Raw genomic sequence first — 23,572 nt, forward strand, 5'->3', positions numbered from 1 at the left:
CCTTGCCCCTTCCCTACCTGTTGTGTTTTATTGTATTTACACTTATCGTCTTAGAACATTTAGTAGCCCCCCACTTTTGACTCCCCCTAATGTATATTTTGTGTGCAGAGAAAATGCGTATACGTGGCTCCCACGTGGATGGTCAGGACAATGTTATTTGTCCTTCTTGTACCCCCCAGTGTATATAGCCCCCTCCAATTATCATATAGATTATCATATAGATGATCCAAGTCAGTCGATTATCAGAAATAGGAGACGGGTAGATACTTTTGATGTAGATCAAACCGATACTCCCTTGCAACTGTTCTCTGATATTGCAAAGGGAATATTTCCTATATGGGTCCAATCCTAACAAGTAGAGAAGTACGGCAGTTGTCCAGAGTAGTTGAGCTAGTTATTAATGTCACTACAGATATCTTCACTTACATTACAGTGGAGCTTCAGGCGACGAGACTTGTCTCGCTTCAAAATCGAATGGTATTAGATGTTATCTTGGCCAATCGAGGAGGAGCCTGTCATGTGATCGGCAGCTCCTGCTGTGTGTATATTCCTGATTTGGCCCCCGCTGTCCATTTGGCCATCCAGAAATTCCATCGTTTGGCTTCAGAAATTCACACGGAAAATGGCACCTGGTCTCTCTCTGGGTGGTTCTGGGGATTGCTGTCCACCTGGGGTTGGAAGGTATTAATGATTCTTCGAGGGATCATTGGGGTTATATTTATTTGTTGTCTTTGCATACACTGTGGGCCAGCTTGCTGCTCCTATTGTGCCACTAGACTTTCCTCTGCGATGGTTCCATCCCACTCCGCTGTAAAAAAGCAGATGGTCCAGTAAGAAATAAATGACCTTATGAAGATCGATGAAGGTCTTTTTAGGGACTGAATCACCTTAGTTAGCTACATCATGCTAAATGGGTGGATTTGAAGGATAAAACTCGACTTTGTTCCCTGTTTCTGATATTAGGCCTCATTACATAGTTGTTAGCATGATGTACCTATATATATCTATATATATGAAGGACAATTTCTGTGAAGAAATAAGAGGCCAGAGGGGATTTCAAGGAAGCAGCAGGCTTTATTGGGTTGCTGGCAGCGGCGGCGGTAAATGCATTTCGGCTTCCTGGCCTTTCTCAGTACCCATCACCGTAGTGAGTTTCAAATGTTACTCAATCCTGTTTTAAATAATCGTCTGTATATATATATATATATATATATATATATATATATATATATATATATATATATTCCGATATATGTCATTTACGTGTATCGTTCTATATGCTTTCCATATAAACATGAGTATTTCAGTGTGTTAGTGCATTAGGCCTAGGATCCGTACAGACTCCATTTTGTTGGCCCTGTTCTATATTGAGCCAAAGTCACGTGTTCCCTTTCCTACCAACAGGACCCTTTTCTCTCTGAGTTATAGAGTAGCAGCTGATGGTGGACTGTCTCTCCCTCTGTCTGAAGGCCCAAGGTTACATCTGGGTTTGAATGCGATAAAACACATTCCTGAAGGCGCCGTGCCTGTCCTCCCGTGTGCTGGGGCGAGGGGAGTCAACCTCTTTGACCTTACTATAATGAATAGAGTTATTCTGAGCCAATTCTGTGTGCCTAATATGGTCTTTCCTTGAGGCCACTAAGAAGCCTCCTGTAACTTTCCATCTAGGGTGATTGCATGTGTATTCGAAAAGTATATATGATCTGTCTTGGCTGTAAGCCAGTAGTCTTCTCTGCGCACCTCGAGGGATGAGGTTCGGAGGAGGCTCCTCGATATAGAGCATTCTGTATATTAAACGATTGAACTTTCTTCACTGCCAACTGACTGATTATTTACTCGATTAATATATTAGACGAGCTGGGGTAAGTACAGCTCTATAGGTGAATTATTTGCGATACGTCACAGTCATGAAAGAAACCAATATGCACATTCAGAATTTTGATGACAAATGGTCTCAAATGGAAACCAGAGTCGGGGACCTTGAACAACGTGTCAGTTATGTGCCAGGTGAGTTTAAATAATGGCAACTTTGGAGGAAGAGGTGTCGGCATTGAAGGCTCATTCTGAATATTTAGAAAACAGAAATGGAAGAAATAACCCACACCTCTATGGTCTTCAGGAAGGATTGGAGGGAATGGATCCTATTTTCTTTTTTACTTCTTTTTTTCTTCTTTTTAAAAAAAAGTTTTATATAGCGCAAACTAGACCCGGAGATATCGGGTATCAGAGAGCTTTACACAGTACCAGTTTCGTTATATTTTTGCCTCAGCTGGTGGGCCCACCCTCCTCCACATGCTTTATTATTCAGAGAACTCATTGTCTAGGTCCATGTTCTATTTTATTTTCCTCATACCATGCCCAGAGGTGACATCATCTTTTTTCAGGAATTTACTGATTTTACTGAAAGACCTCGGTGCAGCGGAATCTAAAAGGCAATGTTTATGGCAGGGAAGTAACATTTTCATCTCACAGGATGTTTCAAGAGCTACAGCTGCCAGGCGGAAGGAGTTCCTAGATCGCTTACCTCAATTATGCTCCATGGGTGCCCGCTTTGGTTGATTCCATCCTTGTCTCTTCTAAGTGACATTTCAGAATAAAACTTCCTCCTTCACAGTTCCTGCGAACCTGCAACAATTTCTTAGTCTTCATTCTTCCATCCATATGAAGAGTTCTGCTTCCTTGTCAAGATAACAGTTTTCTGTGATTAATGGTTCCGCCTGTATATAATCTGCCTCTGGGCATTATCTCCCAATTGCAGTTTCATGCTTATTTCCATTATGATTCTTTTACGATTATTGTGTAATTTGCGGTTATTGACTAACCTTCAACTTTTTCAGGTTCCTTGTCATTTTATAAAGTCACTTACCCTTTTCTGTTCCATTTGTCTGTTGAGGCATTCAGTGTGCCGTCTTCACCCATGCTGTCATCAATTCTTCCCCGTGTTCATCCTTATCAGGTATGTTTCTACAGTCGTCATTGCTTGACATGTATTGTCTATCTTTTTTTAACTTCTCCTTTCTTTCCTCCCCTTTTCTTCCCTTCGACTTCTCTTTTCTTCAATTTTTTCAGTTTCTTTTTTGATGTCTTATTGTTTACATTATTGTTTGTCCTAATAGACCAACTTTGTGGATATATTTCTATCTGCTGTTCCATTCACAGTTATTTCTTGGAATGTTAAAGGAGTAATTAACCCTATAAAGAGGCAGAGAATTTTGTCTCACTTGGCCAAATCTTCTCCTGACTACGTTCTGCTCTTGGAAACTCATCTTTCTGAACTTGAGGCTTTGAAAATTAAACAAGGTTGGGTTGGTTCTGTTTTTGTCTCTCCTTCCCTAAATAAGAAATATGGCAATATTCTTCTTTGTCACAAGTACTTAAAATTGATAACTGTTTTCTAAGATTTGATTCCGAAGGCAGATCACTTTTTCTTAAGTTAATTGTTTACAATACCCCCTTACTATCTGTAATATTTATTGTCCTACCCAGGTTGATAATTCCTTTTGGCCTAACATTTCAAAAAATGTGTGAAACATGCTGATGACTATTTTATTTTGGGTGATGGCTGTAATCCAGTAATGGACCCTTTTATGGATTGTCAATCCCCAAACTAAATATATTCCCCAAAAAATGCACAAACATTTTCATTCCTTTCTAGCTCAACTTTTTTTGGTGAACTCATGGAGACTCTTCAATCCTTCTAGTAAAGAATGTTCTCTCTTCTCTCCTCCTCATAGTTTCCTATCGAGATTAGATCATATCTTTGTCTCTAAATTGCTCTCCCTAAAACTTATCAGTTCTTCAATTGGACCAATTGGGATTTCTGATCATGCCTCTGTCAGATTTTTTATTTAACCCTGGTGCATCCCAAGACCAATAGATGGAGCCTCAATAATTTCCTTTTAATCAAACATACTTTCTCTTCTTCTTGTTTGACTTTTGTCTGAATATTTTTTTTTAATTCATGCAGACCCTACAATCTTTCTACAATTACTTTGGGATACTTTTTAAACTTCTGCTCGAGGTCATATTATTGATTTCATATCTCAGAAAAATAAATTGCTTGTTAAACAACAGCTATATCTTTACTTGGCATTAAACTCTTGGAACATCAATATTACTGTTCATCCACTCTACCTAATTTGCAAGAGCTTATCTGTGCGAAACTCAATTTAATAAGATATCCACAGATCAACTCCGTAGCAGTGCTTGTTATTAAAGTGCCCCTACTGAAATGGGTAAGCTTTTGATTAATTATTTGAAGATCTGTAAGCAAGGTCACATGTTAGATCCAGTAAACATGTTATAGTGCTTCCTGGCTTCAAAGATTCTGGGATTCTTGTGGAATTTGTTCATTATTATCAGTCTCTTTACATGCCTGAATCTCCACCCCTGCCTTCTCAGATAGAGCCTTTTTGACAAAACCTCAGGAATTCCCTTTTCGAATATAGAGACTTCTTATCCTTAGAATCTGACATTTCTCTATCAGAGATCCTTCGTGCAATTCAATCTTTTAAAAAGAACAAATCCCCTGGTCTGTATGGCTACACAGTTTAATTTTTTCTTCTCTTCTCTAATCTTCTTCTTCCTAGACTATTACAACTCTTTATATGTTTCTCTGTGCCTGGTTCCACTGTCGGCTCCTTCCAAGAGGCTTCTATTTGTCTTATCCATTAGTGCCTTGAGACCCTCAAGGGTAAGTAGAGCGCTCTACAAATGTTCTGATTGATTGATTGATTAGGAAGGTAAAGATCCGGCTCTTTGTAAAAACGAAAGGCCTATTTTGTTAGTAAATGTTGATTCTAAAATCTTTGCCAAATTACTATATTTGCGCATTGAATCCTTCCTTCCTTCAATGATTGGTAAGGAACAGTCAGGATTTATTAAAGGTAGATTTACTTCTGACAATTCTAGATTCTTTTTTAATGTTTTGAATAAGGCATCTTCTCTTTCATGTCCTCTAACCTCAATCTCTATTTATGCTGAGAAAGCATTTGCTCGCGTTGGCTGGCCCTTATTACTCAAATCCCTAGCCTGGCATGCGTTAGGTCCCAATTTTATTTAATTATTTTCTTTACTTTATCAATCCCCCATGGCTTCAGTTTTAGTCAATTGGATGATCTCTAGTTACTTCGGTTAAGTTGTAGTGTTCCTCAGGGTTGTTCTTTATCTCCTCTTTCATTTATACTTGCTTTGGAACCTTTTCTGTCCGGTATCGAAATGACACTTAAATTAATGGTTTTCAACATGGAGCCTATCATTTAAAAATGTCTTCTTATGCTTACTTTTCCACTCCTGAGCTTCTTCATGGAAATTGTTACCTTTTCCTCGGGTTCCGGATACAGGATTAATCCTGAAAAAACTGAAATCATGCCTTTTACTAAGTTCACTTTTAGTCATTCTTTTATTGCCACTGGGTTCCACTGGAATACCTCCAAAATTAGATATTTGGGCATTTGGTTCGCCCCTTCTATTAATGATTCAGTTTCAGTAAATGCCCGATATTGTCTAGATAAACCTGACAAACTTCTCTCTTCCTGGAATCCCTTCTTTCTTTCCTGGTGGGGTCATATGGACTCTATTAAAAAGATAATTTCCCCCATAATTCTTTATTCACTTTCAATTATCCCTGTTAATATTCCTGCTACATTTTTTGATAAATTAGACACTAAACTTTCGAAATTTCTTTGGATGAATAAAAGAGCCAGAATTTCTCTAGCTTCTCTTAGGAAGGCCAACCAGGAAGGTGGAGTCAATTTCCTTGATTTTGGTTATGAGGCTTTCTGTCTCTGACAAGCCTCTAGATGGCTTTCTTTATTGCAGACCTCATTTACCCCTTTATGGTTGGATAATGAATGCCCTTTTCTAGCTCCTTTTTTCCCCATGATGTTATATCTTTCTTGGCTAAGCCTTTCATGATTTCTTCTTCTCTTTTTAAACACACTTGCACTATCCTAAAACCAATTCATCAATTGCAGTCTGTAACTAGTGATTCTTTGCAACAGTCTCCTCTTTGGTATAACAATCGTATTACTATTAATAACAAGCCCCTTTTTTGGAAAGCCTGGAGCCAAAGATTTATTTTCCAATAATGATCCTCTCTCTTTTTTACAATTTCCACACTCATTCAAGTGCTCTCATTCCTTTTTACCTAAATATCTCCTTCTCATAAGTATTCTTCAGGATAATATAGAGGCTTCTTTACTCTTTATTGTATCTCCGATCCAAAACCAAGTTGGAAGAGCAGTGGGAATTAGATTTGGGTTGTAGCTGGACTCTTCCATTTTCCAGATAAACTTTCCTGAACATCCAGAACAGCTTCTACTTCTTAATCTGTGTTCTTTCGCTATCATAGACTCTACTTTATCCTTTCCTTAGTAGCTAGATTCTCCTTGGGCTCCTCTCCTATATGTTGGTCCTGCGAACATCAACTTGATGACCTTATGCATATGCGATTCAACTGTCCTCCTACAGCTTCTTTCTGGGTAAAAGTGTGGTCTCAGTTATCTTTAACTCTTTAACTCCCCTGGTACTCTTTTTGGGTAGTCTTTTTGAAGATGTCCTCTCACCACATAACTTACGGTTGTTAGATCTAATGCTAACTCTTGCCTTTCAGCAAATCTAAAGCCTGGTGGAATAATATTTGTCATTACAATAGATTGGATACTGCCTTTTCCTCTGTTTATTGTCCGTCTGCTAAAAGAGGTTTATATTAGTTACATTTGACTTCCTTTTTAGATGATGTAGAGCATGCGTTTCCTATTTGTAATTGATCTGAAAAATGTAAACCACCATCATTTTTCTATTTCTCTGCCATGGGTGTTAATTGTGCTATTCCTTGTTTTTATGTGTTACATTACATTATATCGCTATTTTCTTTTCAGGTAATGCTCTACACCGCTGTTAACTTGGTCTTCATTTATGAATTCTCTCTCCTTTCCTTCCATCTTTTTCCCATTGTATTACAAAATTGTTAAACAGCTTCAATCCTTTATGATATTTTTTTTATTTCATTTCTACAGTTGATACAAGCTCCAGTATATTATTTCGGTCATGTTAATATTCCTCTCAATAAAGTTATTTGAATGAGCTTTAAATCACTATCTGACTCTATCTATCTGAATCTGTTTAAACATGTAGGATTGAAATATATTGACAAGACATATTGTGTAGAGCCCGGTGAATGAGCATTTTATATCATTATAGTGCACATGAATAGAAGTAAAACAGGCATGTACAACACCTTCAGCACATTTAAGTGAGGAATCTACTCTGCATTTAATTTGACCCAGTTAATGTTTAAACATCATACTTTGTCAATTGTGGTGTAATGCATCCCTTCCTACTGAGTCAGCAGAAAAAATAGTTATCATCTCCAGTACCATGTTGTCCTTTCCTGAATGCATTTGAAAAACCACTTGTTCTGAAAGTGCTCAAAGAAATTCGGCCTTTTATACCATTAGATAACAAGCAAAAAATTGTTCAGGCTAATATTGTGGCCAGATTGGTCCATTGACATTCCATTGCCCTAGGTTATCCAAAAAAGTAGATCCTTCCGCTATAGATCATTCAAAAATGCAGCAGCTTATCTCCTTTTTAAATCAAAAAGTACAAGCTAATATGCCCATTTCTGTGCAATCTTCATTGGCTTACTTTTTGGATAAGATTGACTTTCAAAGCATGTGCTTCAGCGTCAGGGCATTGCATTCTTCATGGGTGGCTCCCCACTTGCCACAGTCAGTCAGCAAAAAATAAAATGATAATAAATAATTATTATCAATGTATCCTCCCCGCTGCCTTACTGACTGGATGTCAGTGTAGGGTGGGGCGGTGTTGCACCATGGCAGGGAGAGGAGTGATGGGCACTGTAAAGTGTGTATGTCAGTTTGGCTGGCCATCTTAGTCTGGCCAAACAAACATGTGCATTTTTGTGGCATAGCTGGGTTGGAGAAACAGCACACACTCCCTGGCCCTGTCTGTGTGGCAAACCAGGCCACTAAGACCAATCTAGGCACTGCTCTCATTCTAGATGTAGCATGAGAGCAGCGCCTGGATAGTATGAGGAGCCTGTTCCCTAGTGCTGTTGGGACAAGAGTCGTTGAAGAGCCCTGGCGCAGCCAGCATTGATAGGTATGTTTACGAATTGAATTAGGACAAACCGAATGCTCTTCAGAGTCTTTCCTACTAACATCATAATCGACCCCTAAATGGCTGATTTATATGTTGGCATTAAGGATACTCAGTTGAAATGGCGACAAAGTATTCTTATCACCAACATAATGGTCCACCCACCTAATTTAAATGTAGGCAAACTTTATGCGTAACCACAGCGGAGATTTCACCATCCGTGCCATGCTTACACTGCTGAGACAGCCCCACAGATTAATAACCATCTGAAGATGACCTCTATGTACCTCCACCTATCTTAAATGGGTGGGCATACAGGTCAGTGTTTACTGCCCATCAATTCCCCCCTTGCCATGGGAGATAATTACCATGGTGCGGAGGGGAATTTTGTTTATTTTCAAAAAGAAAATTCTGCTTTGGGTTTTTATTAAAAAAAAAATTCATTTGGTGGATGGTTCCCTCATTTTGACAGAGCAGTCCATCAAACTTTGAAATAGTGGCCTTGGTTCCTGCCAATGCTTCAGAAATGATCGCCGGTTTGGTAGTCATGTTTAAATTCGCCAGGTGGTTACTCAGTAAGGCTGACAGAGTCAAATACTCCATTACCCTGATGGAGTAAAGCTAATAAATGAGGCCCTATATGTCTTTCCATGGCAATGCGAGCACCCGTCCAGTAGTGTACCACACAACAAGTATTCCTGTCAACATACAGCATATACATCTTCATATATGTGAATTTCTCTATAACAGTTTTATCGGAGGTTCTCAAGGAAATTATATTAATGCTTAATCCTGAAAGTAGCCGATGTGACGAGCCGTGAAAATCTTGCTGTATGGAAGGGGAGAAGAATACTCAAACAGATAGGAGTGGACCACCACTTAAGAAGTTGCCCCATTCCAATATAATCCATGAATACATAAGCATCCCTAGCAGAGTCCATTACTGGATCCTTGACTGTTTTAATAAAATACCAGTACATTGTTGCTGGTGAAGCCAAAAGATCTGTTTCCAGTTTGGTCAGTTCATTAGGACGAGTCTGCTCTTACAACTGCCAGGTTTACTGTGCAATCTCTATTCCCTCTACTTTTATAGCTAACTTATTGAAAGAATGTTTTCTTAGCTGGTTTTGATGGCATGTGTTCAACTGGTGCTGACCATTGAGAGTACTGGCCTTGAATATTGGTATTGTAACCATAAAGGTAATATCAGCGGCATCATAAATAACAGTAGTATCATATTGTAAATACAAGCTGCAGATGGACAGTCTAACATCACTTAAGCACTAAACGTCTTTCCATCCCATTTACAGTACCAGATAAAACGCATACTACTGGGATAATTGCATAATTTGGTCACATTACAGCTATGATTTTAGCAGTGCTTATCCTTTGAGGTACTTTTGATCTGCATTATTGAGTTACGGGGCTAAGAGGATGGAGAGGGTTGCATCACTGATGGTGCAGTGCTTTGCCTCTGGCTATAGTGTGTGTTGTATTTGTGGCCTGGGAGCCTATGCTGGCAGACTGAAAGACTGTTGTTATGGCTGGATGATGAATGTCTGCCTGTTTACAGGTCATAAGAGTGTTGAGTCCTGGTTCCCAGGCACGCTACCAGCTCAAACACTACAATCTCTGTATCTTTGCCAGCCCTCAGGGTGGTTCTGTGGACTTCTGATGCCCTCGTGTTGAGTACGTACATCACCTCCATGGTACTCTCTGTTAGACGTTTTTTTTCGCTGTCTTTGTTGCTTCTGAACTCTTGTTTTTGACTGTGTGCTGCATTTGATTTCTACTGATTTCAGTGCAAGAGCTCCCTGTGTAAATTGTAATTGAGATTGCTTATCCATGATTGGCATATTTGGTTTACTAGTAAGCCCCTAGAAAAGTGCACTGTATGTGCCCAGGGCTTGCAATTTAAATGCTACTAGTAGGCCTGTAGCACTGATTGAGCTACTCACCTGAGTAGCCCTCCAACCATGTCTCAGACCTGCCACTGCAGTGTTTGAGTGTGCAGTTTTGTATACTGCCATGTCGACCTGACAAGTGTACCCACTTGCCAGATCCTTACCTACATGTAAGGTACCCATAACGTAGACCCAAGGTGGCTTCGTGGGCAGGGTGTTGTGTATGTTAAAGGTAGGACATGTACTGGTGTGTTTTGACATGTTCTGATAGTGAAATACTGCTAATTTAGTTTTTCATTATTGCAAGGACTTTCTTTCCAGTAGAATATCATTGGACCTGGCTTGTAACTTTGTACAAGTGAAACTTCCCGTAGGGAAGAGATATCTCTTGAGTTTGGGGTCTCTGAACTCACAATTTAACTGTCACTCTGCTTGTTGCTGTGTTGTGCTGGCATACTAGTTGCTGCTTCTATCTTTGGCCATAGAAAGACTGGGCTTGTGCTTTCTGTATCCTGGTTACCAAGGTTTTCCAAGGTCTTGGGTGTGCCTGCCTCCTGTAAGAAGTCTCAGAGCCATCAAAGTTTTCAGCTGCAGCCACTGAGCTACTCTGCTGGGTGTTCTGACATGCCAATTGGTGCCAATTTAAGTTCTGAGACCTAGGTGGTGGTTTTGCTGCACAGAAGAGAAGAAAATTTACCATCGCCCTTCAGCAAATGTTTTTTACTGACGGAGAACAGCTGTGCGGCTGAAAAACCAATGCATTCCGGTGCGGCCAAAGAATCGAAGCAGCACCTGCCATACAGCTGAAAGCTTACCACAGCCCAAGTCCCAAACACTGTGTCATCGACGTCCATGGCACCCCCTAAAACACTGACACAGGCCCTGCAGTACAGCTGAAGAAATCCATTCATCACCTGCTTCATGCCTGGCAAATCGACACAGCGCCTGTTTCACAGCATTGACCCAGCACATCTGGATTTTCAACACATCACACACCTGTTCTTCATCAAGGTTGCCCAGCAGTAATGAACCAAGGATGCGTGTCCAGATATCGATACATCACCTCCCCTCACAGTGAGGAACAGACGTATCACCTCCCCCAACAGTAAAGAACCCACGCATGATCTCACCTGCACTGCAGTAAGAAACCAGTGCATCACCTCCTCTGGCAGTAAGGAACTGATGGATTACCTTCCCTGAGAGCAAGGAACCGACTCATCACTTTGCTTTTATGGCACCTCACCTCCCGCACCTGTTTTCATCTTTGTTTTTGATAGAGCCCAGGTACCTTGTGATAAAAGTGACGTATGCATAGTTTTCCATGGACTGAACTACTTTTAAACTTTCAAAAGTGATATCTTTGCTTATGTATGTTAGATTTATGTTTGTTTGGCCTTAGTATACTTAGACAAAGATTGGTGATTTTTCTAAGCTGGTGTGGTGGCCATTTATAGTGTTTTCACTGTGTTACTGTGTGTTTGTACAAATGCTTTACACATTGCCTCTAAGATAAGCCTGACTGCTCATCCCAAGCTACCCAGAAGGTGAGCAGATGTTATCTTGGGTGCATAACTCCCTTAACCTGACTAGAAAAAGGTTCTCTACAAGCCACTCTCAACTGGCCATATGACCACAAAGCTCTTATCTGTAGTGGCTCTTAACATCAATGGCCTCCTACACTTTACCAAAAGGAAGATGTTGAACTTATTAAAATCCCAAGCACCCCAATCTAGTGTTGCTACAAGAAATGCACCTCACCCCAGCTAAAATCAATAAACTGCAGTTCAATTGGAAGGAAACGGTTCCCTATGCATGTAAGGCCCCCGGCTCTCAACCATTACCAGGGACTCCTCGGATCATCACAAAAGGTAAGTACCCCCCCACCCCTTTGTCGGTAGGTCTCTTCCCATTTGTATATTGAAAACATGTTCTGATGTAGATGGCAGGTATTTATTTGCCAAGTTGAAATTACAGGACTTCATGTTTATTGTGGTTCAGTCTATGCCTATGTTAGGCCAAAAACTGATTTTCTTAGGGGCCTTTTTAGACTCCTTGCTTCCTTCGGCAAAACCCAGGTCCTAATCTGAGTTGAGTGGAATATAATCTTAGATCCCTTGATGAATAGGTCGGGGCCATCAAATCTACTAAGGTCCAGAGATGACAAAATACTTCAAAATGTCATGCCTGATTATTCTTGTAGACTCATGGCGCCTCCTTTTCCTGAGGGCAAGGACTACACTTTCACATCAAGGGTTCATGGGTCTAGATCCAGATCCCTTTCTCCTACATATAAAGACTCTAATTGGAAGGCTGTTTGCAACCTACTTTTCTCTGAATGTAATATCTGACCATGACCTGATAGGAATTTGTCTTGACATGGGCATTCTGGGGGCTCCGACCGCCACATGGCGAATGTACGTGGCTGGCAACAGAACTCCTGTAGAGAAAGACTGCTTACTGTGTTTCTTCAAGGCTTCTCTGACACACAAGGAACACTGGTAAATCATACGTATGAGGTGAGATGATGAGATACTCCACAATTGCTAAACATATTTGCAGGATGAGAGGAGAAGCCTGGAGACAGAGGTGGAACAGCCAATGGTGTTATATAATTCCCGCTCTAGATCTGAGACTTTAAGTTACTACCCTGCATCAAATGTAAATTGAATCAGCCATTCACTACACAGGCAGAACCTGCTCTGTTTAAGATCCAAAAGGGGGTGGTGATGGACGGAGCATCTGAACCAATCAAACACTCACACCCAGTCAACAGATCTGGGTTTGATCCATCACCGTTCTTTACCCCACTCTGCCACCCCAGTTCAGACATGGCCATATGGAAATCAGTCTGACCCTGTGCCTCATGGGAACAGTTCAGCCCGAACTGCCAAGCCATGCCTTCCCTGGACCGGAAACAAGCTTCCTAGGACCGGTTTCTGGCATTAAAGCCGTCTTCAGCCAGGGTTGCTTGAATCCAGTGGCAAAGTGAGCAAGGGACTCACGTCTGAGCATATCCTGCCAACTTATGGCGAACAAAGCGGTACAAAAGGGGGTGGTGATGGACGGAGCATCTGAACCAATCAAACACTCACACGCAGTCAACAGATCTGGGTTTAATCCATCACCGTTCTTTCGCCCACTCTGCCACCCCAGTTCAGACATGGCCAAATGCAAATCAGTCTGACCCTGTGCCTCATGGGAACAGTCCAGCACGAACTGCCAAGCCATGCCTATCCTGGACCGGAAACAAGCTTCCTAGGACCGGTTTCTGGCATTACAGCCGTCTTCAGCCAGGCTTGCTTGAATCCAGTGGCAAAGTGAGAAAGGGACTCACGTCTGAGCATACCCTGCCAACTTATAGTGAACAAAGCGGTACAAAAAGGGGTGGTGATGGACGGAGCATCTGAACCAATCAAACACTCACACGCAGTCAACAGATCTGGGTTTAATCCATCACCGTTCTTTAGCCCACTCTGCCACCCCAGTTCAGACATGGCCATATGCAAATCAGTCTGACCCTGTGCCTCATGGGAACAGTCCAGCCCGAACTGCCAAGCCATGCCTTCCCTGAACCGGAAACAAGCTTCCTAGGACCGGTTTCTGGCATTACAGCTGTATGATTTCATTGATATGGGTTAAACAAAGTGCCTTTCATGGAAACATACTGGCTTGACCACCAACTGGCACCAACCATATGTTTTCTCCCTCAATACAGGGAAACACTATGCCTGGAAGAGAGCTAATTGCCCACTTAAATCCTTGGCTTCTATAAACAGGGCAGTGCCTGTCTGGCATAATATTGTATTATTTATAGGTAACATAGAACTATTCTGGCCCTTATGGGTTGATAAAGGAATCCTTGGTTGAAACTCCCTTTTAGATAAAGACTCCCTTAAACCCGTGCTCACAATGCAACTGGATTATATTGTTCTGAAATCCCAACTGATCTTCAAAGGGACTCGCATGTCGCCTATAGTACACTATATATATATCTGGAAAGAATTTAAGGGCATGGGGCATATATACAAGAAAATGGCAGAGCTGCACCAAATTTGTCAGCGCTGCGCTCTGCCATTTCTAACACGCAGGGATGCGCTTTGTTAATAACAATACGGCACAACCCGGTGTTTCACCTAGGCCTGGTGCTAAAAATACCTGCCTAGCACCAACTCACCCTAGTGCAAGGGTGCCTTAATTGCAGGGAATTATTGTGTTTGTGTCCTTTCCTGCACATAAACAGTCAATAATAGCAATTTGGTACTTCTAAGGGTGCTGTATTCTGCAGCACACATAGAAATAGCACATCGTCATTATTAAATAATTGTTTATGTGCAGGAACGAGCACCTTTCTGCACATAAACCATTGTTAAAAGTGTGTTCTTTCTGTAGAATACAGCACACATAGAAAAAGCAAAAACGAGGAGAAAAAAAGTATTTTTCCTTGTTATAGAATTCTAATGCCTGTCATTGCATAGGGTTAGTTTCTGGCTCTGCTTCAGGTTTACAGATCATTTGTCTATCTGGGGCAGCATCAAAAAGCAATGGGTGCTGAGGTGGAATGTCCACAGCAACACCCATTGCATGCCCCTTTCACGCAAAGTGATGTGTGTAAAGGGGCCGTATTTACAAAGCGACGTTAAGCCACTAAACATGGCTTAGCGCAGCTTTGTAAATATGGAGAATGGCATACCACCACCAGAACGTTGATAACAGTGATGTTCTGGCAGGTTTACCCCTTGTAAGTTCACCCCATAGTATCAGAGTTCTACTTTACTATTGTCGATGTTCTCTGACTTCCTTGGTAGGTAAACAGTGATGAGAGGGGAAGCTCACAATCCAATTTGATACTGGTGATCGGTCTGAGTTACTGTGAGACCACAGCATGCTGCTGAGAAAGTCCCTGGTTATTATTTTTATTTTTTCAAATTTGTATATATGGCCTGAAGGTATTAGAGCACTTTACATCAGTGGCAGGATACAAGGATTACAGCTAGTTACACTAATTACATTTAGATGTTTGCATCCGTAGGTGTTTAACAGGACAATTGCAGAAGTTGATGAAAGGCTGTGCACAGTTCAAGCATTGATTAAGATGATGGAGTCACTTAATGAAGGTAGTTTATATCCTGGTGGAGAGAGTACTGAAGTATGGTTGAGAGAAATCAATCAAGGTGTCTGTCAAATTGGAGGAGCTTGAGGTTATTTTTAAGGTGACTATGCAAGTGGTTAATCAAAGGTTGAGAGGTGTAAAGTTCCATATTCTTGTAGCACTACCAGAGAATGACTGGCTCATGTACTGGTCTCGACTGAAGGTGTGGCATCCAAGGAGCAGGGGCTGGGTATTTCTGAAATGCATTTTTGATCCACAGAATTTCAGTTTCTTGTTTACATAGAAGGATGAAGAGGAGTGCAGCTCTCTGTGGGTGATACAGGCAGTTTATGTTTTGGGTCCATGCTTTATTGGGAGGCCATTGGAGGGTTAGCAGGGCAGGGAAAATGTGGTCAAATTTCTTGAGACTTAAAAGGAGGTGCGCTACTTCATGTAGTGTCCTTAGGTGAACTTTGGGAATCCCTGAGAGAAGGGCAATTCCATAATCTAGTCTGCAAAGAATGAGAGACTGCACCCCTGTTTTAATCATTTGTCTGATGGATCAGTTGTCTGATGCCCCAAAGCTGCCTAAGTTGGTGCTGAGCTCTTTTGGCCATGGCTGCAATGTGGCTGTGAAGATTGAGATGGTTATCAAGAGTGATACCAAGTGATCTAGCACTCTGTACAATCGAAGGGAAGCCATCCACGGTGGGAAATTTAGCCATCCACTCCTGTACTGGGGTCTTTGTTTTCTAGTGTGAAATCAAAAGAAATTCTGTTTGACCAGGGTTGAGTTTTAGAAGGTGGTTAGACATCCAGTTTTGAATCCAAGAGCGTGATTGAAAGGAGGGCAATGTCTTCAGGGGATGAGATTTACATGTATATTTGAGTGTTGTCAGCGTAGAGGTGGAGAGAATCCCAGAGTTTCTGAAAATACATTGTAGAACTAGGTAGAGTTTAACCCCTTGGCTGCGGGGAGTTTTCACCTGCTGTGTGGGGATAGGGGGGCAGCACGTGGCGCCGCTGTGCTTGTTACGAGCTCAGCTCGTCATGAGGCACAGAGCTGCACTCATGACGAGCTGAGCTCGTCACGACCACACCCGTTTTGGAACGTTCAGCACAGCGGGGAAATTATCCCCACGTGTGAACGTTCCAATTCGTCATGAGTGCAACTCAAGCGTGCCTCATGACGAGCTGAGCTCGTCATGAGCACACAACGGGTTAAAGAGGGTTGGGGAGAGGATCGAGCCTTGGGGACCCCTTTAAGTATGGTAACTGGTCTCAAGAAAGAGTTGTCCTTTGTCACAATTTGAGAGCAGTTAGTTAGGTGTAAGGAGAACCACTTGAGGACTGTGCCTCCTTATCCCATTCTTTGTTCAAAAGTGAGAAAGAGGTTCAGCTGATTGATAGTGTTGAATGCAGTGGACCATTCCAGTAGGACCACGAGGTATGAGTTTACCAGAGTTGAGGATTCTAAGGGAGTCGTTGATTATTTGGAGGATCGCAGTTTCTGTGCTGTGGCCCTTCCGCAACCTGATTAGGGAGTGTCTAGGAGTGTTTTTGTTCAAATGTGTAGGGCAAGTTGGGACGCTACTCAACTTTCAATGACTTGAAAAATGGGAGTGTAGAGACTGGACAGAAGTTGTTCATGTTCTCTGGATCAAAAGATAGTTTTTTCAAAAGAGGAGAGACTTGATCAACTATTATTCCTGAAATAGGCCCTGTTAGAGAGGAGTTGACCATGTTAGTCCAAATGGCAATAGATTTGGTAGTAGAACCTGAAATGGTGTCCTGAAGGTGGTTTGAGGGTTCCTCTTTGGAGATTGTTTTCTGTAGGTCCTGTTCGGAAACTGAGGAGAAAGATAACCATGAATACAGTGACATTCATGGCAGAATCTCCACCATTTCTGATATTGATGTCTCTAACACTTTTCTCAAAGAAATCCACAAAGTTTTTGTAGCGGGTCACTGATGACTTAGGTGTTGAAATAGTGGAGGGGTTTGTACTCTGTGCAATATGGCTCTGAGGATTCGGTCTTTGTGTTGTTTTTGCATTTGCAAAGCTTATTCATATTCAAGTGAGAAGGTGCTAGTCTCCATTCTTTCTCACATTGGCTGATAACTTTTAATTTTTTTGTAAAGTTCTTTTGAGAACCAAGGACAAGATGGATTTAGTCTGGCTAGTTTGCACTTTAGGAGTGCATATTTGTTGATTAGGGATTCCATGCAGGAGTTGTACTTGTTGGTGGCCTGAAATTTTAAGGTGAGGTGTATTCGAAATTATGGTAGGAATGGCCATGATTGGCATGGATTTTGTGGAAAGTTGGGTTGTCCATATGTTTTGGAATATAAGCTGGATAGGAGAACCGGATCTGGATTTGGTCATACCAATCGACTCTAGGTTGGGGGATTTGGAGATTATTAGGTCCAGAATGGTGCCTTCATGTAAGTGGGTTCATGGCAGATCAATTGTCTTTGAAAAGAAGGCAACATTGTCCATATAGCTGTTACTCTCATTTCCCCAGTGGATGTTGAAGACGCCAAGGAAGATAGTGTCCGATGCTGATATGTTTTGAGGTGAAGAGATCCGTGCATTCCTTGATGAAGGAATTGTTTTGACCCGGTGGATGGTAAATCGCATTCAAATATAAAGTCAAAGTCGTTGGGAGGGTCCTACATCTCAGGAATTTCTGTGAATGTGTGCGAGACATCCACCTTGTCTATCTTCTTGGTCTAAAAGCAAAATGGAGTAATTAGGAGGAAGTAGAAGGTCTAGAGAGTGGTCATATGAGCCGTTGAGCTACATTTTGGTGAGGATCAGGATATCAAGATTATGGGCCAGGATAGAGTCCAATATCTCTAGACAGTGTTTAACTGCAGACAAACAATTGAGCAGGATGCAGTTCAGGGAGAAGCTGTTATCTTTCTGATTTGTCTGGTCAGTGAGGGAAGTTGGGATTTGTATCAAGTTAAGAGGGGATGATCTCACACAGGGATGGTGTATGTTAGTTTGACTGTGGTCTGAGATGATGGAAATCGGGCAGCCTACTGCTGGAAGAAAGGAGGAGGAAGGGTTTTTGGAAATTAAAGCTGTGTAGCTCTTTAGGAGATAGAATAGGTCTGAGGTTTCTAGGGGTGATTGGGTCTGTTTGGGTCTGGGTAGATGGCTGTCTCTCTGCATGCTGGAAGGTTTGGGGGGAGGGTCAGCAAATTGTGATGAGGAGAGCAGCAACGAGAGGACAGAGAGATGATTAGATTGGATAGAGCCAATGAGGGGATGCCAATTCATCAAGAGAGGTGTGAGAACAAGGGCAGGAGCTTGTTAACCAGAGGCCAATAATCTTAATCAATTATGTTTGCGAGAGACATGGGTTGTTGGTATCTAGTGTTGGGAGAAGTTAGGTCAGTGGGAAATAAAGAAGGAGAGGGAGGAGGAGGCTTAGAGGGTAACCATGGGATGGAGAAGAGGGTGGAGCATGCAACCAGAGGGGGAGATAATGGTTTGTGGAAGGTTGGAGATGAATGGTGTGGAGATGGTCTGTGGAAGGGTGTTAGAGGTCTGTTGTTGGAAGTTCTCCATGGAATATGGGGGATATATTAGATTGCAGGAGAGTCTGGGGAGAAAGGGGAGTCTGGGAGGACCATAAGGGAAGGAGAGTGGTTGAGGTGTTAGGTATGAACCAAGGCATGAACCAAGGTATGAACCGAGATGGAGTACATCGAGGATCATCAGAAAGCTTGAGTGTGAAATAAAGTTGACCATGGACTGGATTGTATCACTGGCTTGGATCATGATTTTCATATTGTTGCATTTGAGTTTGTGTCCAAAGGGTATGTTAGAGAGCGGAGGACTAGACAAAATTACATAACGACCTGATCCATAGGTCAGTGTTGTGTGTGGGACTGATGGTTTACTTTTCCCCCAACCACCTCTGGTGGGGTGGGCCGTAGAGAAGCTTAGAGGGACTCAGGCAGGGACTGACCTTTCCAGATAGGGGCTTTCCAGCTGTGTGTGGACAGAGTTGCAGTCCCCCTTAAGGCAACTGCCTGGTTCTAAGATGGCAGCTGTTGGGACATATGTTTGGCCCAGCTGTGGACAAGCAGAGGATGCAGGTGTACTGAGAGTGACTGTGTAACTCCGCAGCCACCGGTGCTTGTGCTTGGCTATGGATGGCCCAACCATGGGTAAACAGAGAAATGCAGTCTTGCCAAGGACCATTAACTAATTTTAAGATGGCGCGCCTCGGTGACCAGGTTTGAGGCCTCAAGAGAAGTTCAGGCAAAAATAGGGGCAGTAGTGTCATGGCACCGATTCATGGAGGTGGGATGAGAAGAAGCAGGCAGGTGAATAAAAGATTGGTCTTCTGGCAGGGCACACTTTCCTCATAGGCATGAGTACATCACCAGCTCAGATAGCGGCACATCACGATCAGTGGTTGCAGGCCGGAATGGGGAGCCAGCAGGGTCCCGACATACAGACAGTTTACCAGGGAAGAAGAGGTTGCTCCAGCACCTCCAGAAGAAAGTAGGGTGAGAGTCGCTATCCACTGCTGTCCGTTGTCCAGGTGTCGGGCAGGCTGCTAAAGGACAGATGGGCACAGTTGAGAAAATGGAAGCAGATGAGCCCCTGGGACCTGGTAGTAAAGGTTAATACTGCTCCACAGTCTTAAACCTCAAAGATGTCTGTGAGGACTGCTGCAGTAAATTCTGCTCTGCTGTTTATACCAAGCCAAAAAAGGCTGGGCGATGGCTGAGCATTGCAAGCATTTTGGGCTTTTCATAAAGAGCAACTTGAAAATGATCTCCTTCACCACAATCATAGGACAGGGCCTGCTTTAGCGCTGGTAGCACCTGGTGCAATATTCATTTTTGGCGCCCGCATACCCCATGATCACCTCCTCGGATTCTCTCGCTACCACCGGGCAAAAGCTCCCCTCATCTCTCCAATCATAAGTTATTGCTAAACACAGTGCCTGACCTGAGGTCAGCACCCCCCTTCACAGGTCAGCGCCCAGTGCGGGCGCACCAGCTGCTCTGCCCTAAAGACGTCCCTGTCCTAGGATAGCATATGACATCACAGGAACATCAAAGAAACAACATATTATGCAATATTAAAGCCGTCCTGCCCTATACTATATCTTGAATGGAGAACTGAATGATTTAATAATTGTATATATATTCTATGAATAAACATATTTTAAAGTACTAATTTAATTGTATTCATTCACATTGTAATTAAATATCTATACTAAGATAACTGACATTTGATTACATAATCCATGTTAAGAGAAAGGTGTTTGTTAGTGGTGTGTAAATAGGACCATTAGTAACTGGGCTGTGAACACCAACTAACTGAAAGTTTGAGAGTTCAATAGAATGATGTGTGATAACAGTGAACTGAGATCAAAAAGGAATACTCAGGGGTTACATCTTTTTAACCATGTGATGAAAACAAAACTTGCAATTGATGTGGGTTTTACACAGCTTTTAATGTAGTACCTTTAATTTCAGGATGCTTGAGAAGAAGAAGAAAAGCATATCTTAAAGTTGTGCTGATTGTTTCCGTGCCCGCTAAGAACAGAGTCAGTACACTTTTGACCAATTGTGACATGTGGAATTCTGTTTCCGGGTTCTCTTTTTCCTTGGGTTGATAAAAAACAAATATTAAAATGCATGACCTGAACTTTGGAATAAGCAACACAACACACGTTTAGCAAGATTAGAACATGTTATATATTTTTTCTGAATGCCTCTTAGATGTCCCCCTCAATCATGTCTTTGCTTAGTTGCTTTTTGGGGCCTTATTTCTAATAAGCCGATATTAACTTGCAACAGTTGACGCATTAATTTCTCATTATTGTGTAAAAATGTTGTGTTAATTTCATCATACATTTTGATAGTATGCTTTTATTTCATATATTTATGTGTTCATTGGTATAGCTGATGTTTAATAATAAAAAGATAATAGCTTTAGGCTTTAAAAAACTGTGCAAGTGATTTCTCAAGCATTCTCCTGCCTTAAGTCATGCTAACAAGATATGCTGCCAAAAAGAAATGATTTGGGTGGCATAAATAAGTTGTTCACAGGCTTCTCCATGATAGAGACGGGGACCTCTTAAGCATTTCCAGACAGCAGAGAAATGTGGCTCCAAGGAGAACCATACCAAGCTCATCATCTCAAAAACTGTCCTTCTGTGGAAGCATGATTCAGTCTGGTCCTACAGATGAGTTTCTGACTTGAAACATAGATGACAGCTGTAATCTACACATGTAGGTGACAGATGTCAGCTACACATGCCTGTTGACAAGTAAATACTGAACCCTCATTACGACAAACTTTGGGCGCTATAGGTAGGGCATGAATGTCTCCTTAATAAATCACTATTTAAAATCTTATCTGATTTCATATTATTTACATTCTGTGCTTTTCCATTCCCTAAAATAATATTGATGCCTTCAATATTTTTTTTACATTTATTCTTGTCTACAAAATAGCTTGAAATGCAGCCTTTAAAATATCAGCGCAAGTTTCCCGTGTGTGTGTGTGTGTGCAACTGTGAAGAAATGTTGCCATAACTAACAGCACTAAATCTCTGTGAAAATCCAGAGAAATACGTGGGTCATAATTTGTCTGTTCCTACCATTCATTCTGCTAAATTGTTTCATTCCTGCGCTTGCCTGATGGATACGAAGGATCTATTGAGCCATGATCACAGCTCTTGTGAAAATGTAACAGGGTGATGAAATCATTGGTTTTATCTATGAGAACCCTCAGGGGTGACATAGAAGCACTTGCCATCTATAACTGACACAGAAACATCTGTTGTATTTGTTGTTCCTTCCTCAAATTGGAACTCACTATTCTCCTGAAAAGTTTGTTATGCTCTTATTTATGAAAAGGATCTCCTCATAATTCGATTGAGCTTAGAATTGCACTTTGGATCTGTAGAAATGGTGGTTGGGAGTGTAGAAAAAAAGACTAATTAAACTTCCAGGTCCCATGTGGCACATAATTTTGAGTGCAGATCAGTTTAGACAGTTATTAGTAGAATTAGTGACTATATAGAAGACTGGACAGTATGTATCACGGCCCATGGTGACTAATGTTGGGATTCCAATTGTCACACATGAACCTCTGACATAAGCAATACGTCCACAAGCTCTAGATATAATAAAATTCCCACAAAGCATTCCCATTTTGGATTTTGCCTAAATCTAATAAATTAGAGGTGGTGTGAGAAAGTGCCTCATTTTGCGTGTCACGCCTGTTGTTTTCTGGGCAGATGCTGCTGTTTTTGTAAACTTTGCACATTGGAGTACTGCTACCCGGTGTCCAGTGTAATGATGGCTTGTAAAGCGCATGAATCACCCCACATGGGGTGTCTCCGCACTGTAGACCGCTGGGGAACCCGTCCTGGCTTTCCTTGTGAGATGGACCCTACTGGGAATCTCCAGGGTGAAACCAGGCATCCCCGGCGTATGTGGGGGGCCGTTGTGGAGATGAGGCAAGCTAATGCCCAGAGTTGCCGAGTGTGATCCCTGGTTAGAGTAGGCACCGAGGCAAGAATTATCGAGTCCGCTGATGCTGGTCCACGACCCTACCGGGTCGGGAATTGAACCCTGGTCCCGGGCCGTACTCTGCTTCCGGGTCTGCCGCCTCTAACCAGTGAGTCACACCACTCACCCGGTGTCCAGTGTATGTGCACTATCCCATAAAACATGGTAAAATTGTCTAAGCCACAATTGGTTTATTGTCCTTTCCAGTAAGGTCAAGTGGGGGAATCTATACCAATTGCATAGAAAGTTAAATATCACCTATGGACTGTGGCACTAAAGTGCGCTATCCTAGACTGACATTGAAAATACGGCATCAGGCTTACACAAGTAGCCTTACTACTGCAGCTTTGAAACCTGCAAGTGAACCTTTCAAAATAATCCTGGAGGATCAATACCATTGAGGCCCGAGGTGAAGCACAATACAAAAATGTCCCTGATATCCTTGCAGTGTCAGGGAGAGATAATGCTTTGACACTTAACCATGCATACTCCTCTCATTCCGTTGGTGAAACTATGTAGATGTTTATTACAACAGACCTTCTATATTCATCAGTCAATGGCCAATGTTAATTAGATAATTTCCCTCACTGAATCTGTTTGGGCTGGCAGCTTGAGAGACTTCCAGGAATAGTATTCATTTAAATATAGAATTTCCAACTGCTTATTTGTAAATACAAGGTCCTAAATATTCATTAAATATTTTAATAAATATTGCCATAAAAACGTTTCAACCCAAAAGTATTGGAGACACTGCCTCATCATGGCAAGTGAACACACAATGTCCTGCTTGATTATGTCAACAAGATTGTTTTTCTTAATAAAACAGTTCAGCAAAGTACAAGTCCAAATTTCACTTTCCCTATAGATTTTAAAGCTCCACAAACTAACTATACATACT

General features: G+C 41.8%; 1 protein-coding gene across 1 annotated transcript in view; it reads right to left on the reverse strand.

Moving 5' to 3' along the window:
- The window catches only part of LOC147712643 (cytochrome P450 2G1-like), a 146,167-nt gene extending 125,409 nt beyond the window's left edge, over positions 1–20,758 (reverse strand). The window contains exon 1 of the mRNA XM_086923339.1: positions 20,617–20,758. Coding sequence (XP_086779465.1) covers positions 20,617–20,728 — 112 coding nt within the window. The 5' untranslated portion in view covers positions 20,729–20,758. The remainder of the gene's footprint in view (positions 1–20,616) is intronic.
- Between the last annotated feature and the right edge of the window lie 2,814 nt (positions 20,759–23,572).

Source organism: Lissotriton vulgaris, chromosome 5, assembly GCF_964263255.1.
Source record: "Lissotriton vulgaris chromosome 5, aLisVul1.2, whole genome shotgun sequence".
NCBI lineage: Eukaryota > Metazoa > Chordata > Amphibia > Caudata > Salamandridae > Lissotriton > Lissotriton vulgaris.